This window comes from Molothrus ater, chromosome 6 (genome assembly GCF_012460135.2).
Source record: "Molothrus ater isolate BHLD 08-10-18 breed brown headed cowbird chromosome 6, BPBGC_Mater_1.1, whole genome shotgun sequence".
NCBI lineage: Eukaryota > Metazoa > Chordata > Aves > Passeriformes > Icteridae > Molothrus > Molothrus ater.
In genome coordinates this window covers 56,158,623-56,166,117 of record NC_050483.2, presented here as the reverse complement: position 1 = coordinate 56,166,117, position 7,495 = coordinate 56,158,623, and the positions used below count along the sequence as shown (strand labels likewise).

At 45.3% G+C, this 7,495-nt stretch overlaps 1 protein-coding gene across 1 annotated transcript in view; it reads left to right on the top strand.

Moving 5' to 3' along the window:
• Positions 1-3,267: 3,267 nt before the first annotated feature.
• Positions 3,268-7,495, top strand: part of RHOJ (ras homolog family member J) — a 61,092-nt gene continuing 56,864 nt past the window's right edge. The window contains exon 1 of the mRNA XM_036384570.2: positions 3,268-3,931. Coding sequence (XP_036240463.1) covers positions 3,754-3,931 — 178 coding nt within the window. The 5' untranslated portion in view covers positions 3,268-3,753. The remainder of the gene's footprint in view (positions 3,932-7,495) is intronic.

The window sequence follows — 7,495 nt, the reverse complement described above, 5'->3', positions numbered from 1 at the left end:
GAATTGTCACTTGCCATTTGCAGGTTAACAAATCTTCTGTAAAATGCAACAGGATTGCCTCAAACTCTGCCAGACTGCTGGATGACAGGTCTGGCCTGTTAATTCACACAGCCAAGATAAGTAAAGCAACAACCCCAGAGCAGCAGAGGGGTAAGCACTCTCTCAGACCCCAGAGTAAAGTGGTGTAAAACAACGTGATCAAACTTTGCTGAAGCGAAACCAGCTTCAAAACATTTAAAATGTTTTGATCCAGCTGATCTAAATGGTGCCAAACTGAGTTAAAGTCATAAGATTAAAAGAACATGTGTTTTTAGTCTGGATACAATTCTTATTTTATAACTTTATCATAACTCCTCTAAAGCTCCACATATCACCTATATAGGGAAAGCAAACTGGTAGCACTGAGTTTGAGGTTTGCAGGTCAGATGTCAACCTTCCTTCATCACCTTCAAGGTAAACTCCTCCTGTTGATTTATTCCAGGCCATCCTTTATTTAGGCTCTGGCTTCATGGCTGCACTTCCATTATTCACACTGAGGGATATAAGGCTTTTATTGATGCATTTTTAACTAAAACTGGTCCCCCACAAAGTGTCCCGTGCATCAGAGCTTGGAACTGGAAGAGTCTGCAAAGACCTAAGGAGTTCAGGAAGAATTTCTCCTTGATAGGATGGTCCAGCATTGGAATGGGCTGCCCAGGGAGGTGGTGGAGTCACCACCCATGGAAGTGTTCAGAAATGATTGGATGTGGCACTCAGTGCTGTGATTTAGCTGATGTGTGATAATGGAGCAAAGGTTGGACTCAATGACCTTGGACATTTTTCCCAACCTTAATGATTTTGGGATTCTCTGATTCTATGATCCTCCAATTCAGCCCCTTAATGGCACGAGAAAACCTTTAAATTTAGGAAGATCTTTTTTTTAAAGGCGAAGAGAGAATAAAGTCACTTTAATCCTCTAGGAAAAACAGCAAGGAAATTTCATCATTTAACCTCTTGCAAAAGAAGGGGATGTGGGCATAGTCCTGCTGGGACTTGCCCAGCTTTATGATCAGGGAGGAATGAGCCATGGGGATTTTGTTGCAGGCCTAAATCTGGCCCAATTAGCACTAAATCTTGCCTTAACTGGAGTATGTCTGATGTTGAAAAAAGCTTGCAGATAGATTAAAATGGGAAGCAAGACAGCTTTTGCTTTTGTCTGATAGAGGCAGTGGGGACCTGAACCATGAATTGTTGGAATGTTTTTCTTCCTCTGGCTCTACAGTTACCTTGCAACAGCATGCACCTACAAATTTGGCAAACTTTCCCCCCCAGGCCACCAGGCTAGTAAGCAAAGGCACAGAGGGGATCAGGATGCAGCCTCCTCAGAGCACAGGCTTGGAGTTTGACCTCAATTACAACTAGAAATAAGCTCAAAGAATAAATCCCTGTAACATGTGCTGCACCTCAGGGTGGCCCAGCCAGGCTGCTGATGGTGGGAGGGATCAGCAGAGCAAATGCTTGGAGAATGGGGGTTCTGATGCCCAGAGCTCTCAGGTTTTCTTGGATGAAGCTCAGCCTCGGGCTGCAGTTTGAAGCTAGGAGGATGCACCTGATCTCCTAGCTCTGAGAAACATTTTAGTGATGCCTCTGATGGCGGGTGTGATGCTGGGCCTAACTCTGCCTGCTCAGCTCCCTGTTATCAGCAGGGAGGGGGGGATGGAGGAGGTGAAGGTCACAGGGCACCAATCACTGAATGACCAAGACTCCTGGCTAGAGACAGCAAACAGAGCTCCCTGGGGCTCTCCAGGTGAACAGACAAACCTTGCTCACATGTTTTAACCCTCCTCCATCCCTTGAAGTGTTCAAGTCCAGGTTGGATGGGGCTGGGAACAACCTGGTCTAGTGAAGGTGTCCCATGGCAGGGGGATTAGGACTAAATGATCTCTGAGGTCCCATCTAACCCAAACTTTTACAGGATTCTATAATTCTAGCACCTCTTGGGGAAGGTGTCCAGAGCTGATCCAGCACAGGTAGATCATTGAAGAGCTCTGACAGACTTAGCCTGTCCAGGGGAGGTTGTAGGTGAGTCTGCTGTGCCTCTTCACCACAAACAAATTGAAGGACGCACATTTTGGGACTGCAGACTTCCATTATTATGCCTGTGTTTGTCCTTACTCCTAAAGTTTGGGGATATAAGCTTTCCTTTCTAAGGCTGTGTTGCTCTTTGCACTTCCAGGTGTGCACTGGTGTGTCCTTTTGATCTCTCACCAGGTGTGAGCAGGGCAGGGGAAGTGTTTATCACCGGTGGAGTGCCAGCAGGGGGGTGTTTCCCCCTCTCAAAGCCTCCCAGCCTCGTGGAGGGGAAATGCAGCCAGCAGGATGTGCTGGGCTGCTGCACTGGGGTTTGTGTCAGTGTCTGGCTCGTTTCTGCTGGAAATTGCAAAATCTTTCCTGTGCATGGAGAGGGAAGTTTTGCCCTTTGTGTACATGTAGATTGTTGTATATTGAAATGGGGAGAAGGCTTAGGAGGCACGTGAAGCACCGGAACAAACCAGAGGAGGGGGCAGGAATCATGTTGCTCAAAGCTGGTTTTTCACAGACTGCTATAAAGGAGTTTGTTTGTTTGTTTGTTTGTTTGTTTAATTTTTTATTTCTCTAACTCTTAATTCTACTTTATTCTCTCTGTCTGTGTTTACATCTTTACATTAGGAGGGGGAAATCTGTCTTTTTTGGAGGAGGAGGGATAAGGAAAAGGCAAGAGAAACTTTCTGAGTGCGTGAACTGAAAAATCAGTTATTTATTCTTTGTAACAAACACTTTAAAGAGCTATAGAGACAGAAAGTTGACATTATCTAGCCACTATACTTCCTCTCTGTTCCTCCATGTCCCCCTTTCCCTTTCTCAAATGGGAGAAAATACCTATTTGAGATGAGAGAAGGTCGTGCCTGGGATCAGCAGGAATCCCTGGGACAGGGGCAGAGCTCTCAGCATTTCCAGCACTCCCATATTCCAAATTCTCCCAAATCCTCCTCGTTGGGGCCGGCAGCCCAGAGAGCAGCTGGATGGAGCAGAGAGCCTAAAAAACTTCATTCTGCAGGGGGACCTCTAGTGTTTTCCTTTCTCCATGTCCTGGCAGAGTTCCTCCAAAGTACAAATACACACAGAGCTCCCATTGTTTGCAGCCCTTCACAAGCCCACTGATCCTAATATGGAATTCAGCAGGAAACCCATGATTTCCTGACACACAGCAAGCTGGAGAAAGAAAGGAAAAACTCCATTAAAAACCTCCAGACTCTCCTCCATGTAGAAATGAGATGGAAAATGGAGTGGATTTAACAGGAATCCCTGGTTCCTGCGGCCAGGCTGGAGGAAGGGAGACGCGGATGGAAGCTACAGACTGCTGATATTTTTTGAAGTCGCAATAAAGACTGGGAACGGCCGGGCAGGATGAGGATTTCCTGACTGGGACAAACGAAAAAGGACAGATCACTCTTTTCTTTTTTTTTTTTTTTTTTAATGCTATTCCTCTCTGTGTGCTTAATTTATTCACCTCGATGATCCTCTTGACTGATCTGGTAACTGTAAGAAGCGGCTGTGACAGCCTGGAAACATTAGTATGATTTCCTGAGTTTGAGATTTGCTGCTCTCCCCCCCCACCCCCCACCCCCCTCCTTCTCCAAACTCAGGAAAAGTCAATACAATCGCACTTCATTTTTCCTTCATGTGCACTTGGAAGTCCTGGGAGCAGCAAGAGCAGCGGCAGCAGCAGCAAGAATGAACTGCAAGGAGGAAAATGACAACTGCACTGACGGGAGCAGGAGCAACACCAAGAAGATGCTGAAATGTGTGGTGGTTGGGGATGGTGCAGTTGGGAAAACCTGTTTGCTGATGAGCTATGCCAATGATGCCTTCCCAGAGGAGTATGTCCCCACTGTGTTTGACCACTATGCAGGTAAGAAAGTGCTTTAAAAGAAATTTAATCGAGAGCTGCAGGGCAGCCAGGTGGGAGGTGAAGGCAGCTCGAGGAGAGGACAGTTCAAAAGGGATGCACGGGTTACTTCTTGTCCAGGAATGTCATTCAGGCCTGGATGGTTGCCAGGCAGCTTAGATGGCAGCTCATAAAATTGGGACAATGCAGGATTTATTCAGAGAACTTATTTGTTTGCTTCTTATTTTTGTCTTGTTTTTGGCGAATAAGAAGCGTTAGGGATGGAGTTAAATCCACTGTGTTTTGGGACAACATATGTAATTCAGCCTCTATCACTTTGTATTCTTGGTTAGTTTTTGAAGTTCTGAGCTTTGCAGTTTGCAGTTAGGAAGACTCTCTCTCTATATATATGTGTATATATATATATATATGTTATCACAGTCTTGTCCCTCTTGGCAAATGATGCATAAATTATAATATTTATATCCTATTTAAGGAATAATCTTTGACAATATATCCTATTTAAGGAGTGATCTTTGAGAAAACCAGCACAGTCTCTTTCCAAGCTGTCAGTATATGACTCTCCTTTCAGAGATGTTTGTTACTCCATCTATAAATAGATTTTGATACTACAACTTGATGGTAGTGAAAAGCAGAAGAGGTGATTGATTTGAATCCTTCATAGTAGGGGAATTTGTAGTATAAGTAAAAAACACAAACATAATCAAGATCACCAATGATATTCACTGCATTGCTGTGCAGAACAGACCCACAGATTAAGCAGAATATTCACAGGCCTCTCTCTGTAGCAATTACTGACTTTTTCCAGCTGTGTCCAAAGTTATCACACAGATGTTTCATAGGCTAAAACTGGTGTTCAAACATCTGCTTAAATTTTACTATCCCAAATTCTGCTGTTTTTCTTCTCACAGTGCTCCTTTGGCTTATGGGGTTTTTTTAATGAGATCCCAGGCACAGATTCTAGAAGCACTGCAAAACTCCTTGCTTATCTTGCAGCAGCAGTTGGAGTTTCCCTCATTCTCTCCCCACCTCCTTAAAAACTGAATTTTCATGGCGTGGCTTATCATAGATTTGGTATTCTGTAATGGGAAAAATCCCTGTTTGCATTCTGGCTCCGTGTCAGGTTGAGCAGATGAACTGGCCAAACAAGAAAGCTGTGTAATTGCAGACTCTGATCCGTGGAAATGTGATGACCTTTTCCTCCACAAGAGTGGGCAGCATCACTTCTAATGCAAGCAGCTCTCTCTTTTCTCTGCCCTTCCCACCAGATAGATTGAGTGATCCCTTTAGAAAAAAACATTTCCACAGACAAGATATACAACATTTATTAAACATTACATATTGCCTATTGGAAATACGTGCTTCCATGAGCCAAAATCCCTAAGGGCTGTCTTATAGTGCAACAGCACCGACTTTCCTGTGATAACTTCAGATCTGTTCACCCCTTACAAAATGCCGATCCCAGCATCCACTGCCCTTCTCCCTCTCTCCTCCATGCCCTGCAAATACCTCTGCCTATGGGAAAAGCCATCCAATAGTTGGTGCCAGACCATGTGGGCATCAGTTTTGGTGATTTTGGTGTGAGCCTGGGGCACATGCAAGGGCAGTGATGGCACTTGGTGGGGGCACCACTCTGAGTTTCTCCTCCCTAACCAGCCACAGGTGACTCTCAGGGACTTGCTTTGATTCCCTTTCCTCTGTTCTGAACTGTTGGAAATTGCCACTGGGCTCCAAAGTTACTGAGGGATACGAGGGCTGAGGGAAGGATGGGAAGATGAAGTAGCATAATCCTGATCTCTTTGGGGTAAAAGGAGTACGAAGGCACTTTTAAATCAAGCCTCATTTTCAGGTTTGAAGATTTAGCCTCTAAAATAGCCTCCAGCTATTTTTATCTGCCTTCTTAACTACTATAGCACATAAATATAAAAATATTTTCAGTGACAAAACTCATAAAGATAAGAGGGAAAAATAGCTCTGTTTATTAACATGTTGTTCTGAGATAATCCCTATCCAGTGGCAGTGGTCAAAACTAGCATTGATCACAAATGGAAATTCAGTGTTTTGAGGAATCCCATCATTTATTAAAATGATTTCACTACAAAATTGCACACAAAGTCGAGCAGCAGGAATTACTTCTAAAGCAGAGTGCTGGAAAAAATCCCACTCATAAAAATATTACGTGGCATAAAGTATACCACAGCCTATTTAAAATACTGTGGGTATTGATTGAGCAAATAACTCACTTGGGGCAACCTTGCCCCTGAGCTTACAGTTTTTAGGACCTTCCATTGGATTTTCCACATCCATCTGCGTGGCAGCCCATGGTGAAGAGGAGAGGTGGGACAGCAGTACCATGGTCACAGAGGTACCATGGGCATGGTGGCAGCACAGGCAGCACAGCACATGGGAAAGCTGCACACATGGACAGATCCTGAAGGGTGTGGGAGGCTCTGGAAAATCACATTTGAATTTACCCCAGGAAAATGGTTTGTCCACCCCTGTCCTTGCCACTGCTGAAACCAACTGTTTCAGTTTTCCCAAATAAGCTGAAAACATCAGATTCAATGGTTAATTTCTGTGCTGGAAATGCTCACAAGCAATTAATTTCTGCAGATTTTTGCAAAGCTTCACTTTCCATGGGAGGTTTTCCACCCAGGCGTTATTACCAGCAGTGGTGTGTTAGCAAGGGCTTCCTCTTGCCTCACCAGGTCACAGCCTGGTTGTGACTCCCGGGGCATTTACCAATTTACTTCTTCCTAATGGAAAATGCAGGGGGTGGGGAGGGGAAGCATTAAAACCCAAGGATTCCAGTGGTGATCTCAGAGCAGTTTCTCACTGCCACGACTCCAGCGACTCGGGGGAGACAGTGATGCTCTCCAGCCCAGCTTTGGGAAAAGCTCCAGCTGCACCAGGCCAAGGCCTTAACTGTTCATGGCCCTGAAGCACCAGCTCTGTGCACTTGCCCTGCTGCATCTCATCTCCTCAGCTCCTGCAGCTGAAGCAGGTGGAGGTAGCAGCAGGAGTGGTCAGGGGAAGAAACAGCTGAGTTCCTGCACTGTTAGATCTGCACGGTGCTTATTCAGTGCCTCTCACATGAAAGAGCTTGAAACTACTTTATAAAAGTTGGGCCCAACCTGCCTCTAAGAAAATCAAAGGCAGGATCTGACTGTCACCCAGGGAAGGAGCAGATATTCCTGCAGATATCTCACACAAGGAAGGAGCAGGTATTCCTGCAGGTAACTCACACAGGGAAGGAGCAGGTATTCCTGCAGGTAACTCACACAAGGAAGGAGCAGATATTCCTGCAGATAACTCACCCAGGGAAGGAGCAGATATTCCTGCAGATAACTCACCCAGGGAAGGAGCAGGTATTCCTGCAGATAACTCACACAGCATTTACAGCTTGGACGCAGCGGTGCCTGGCACAAAAAGCTCTTGGTGGCTCACCACGTGTGCAGCTGCACTGTACTAAAGTCCAGACCAGTTATTAGCTCCACACTAGTAATATCCTGCCTCAGATTTCACCCACAGTCCACAAAACCGAATTTCTTCAAGGGCCTGTTGCCA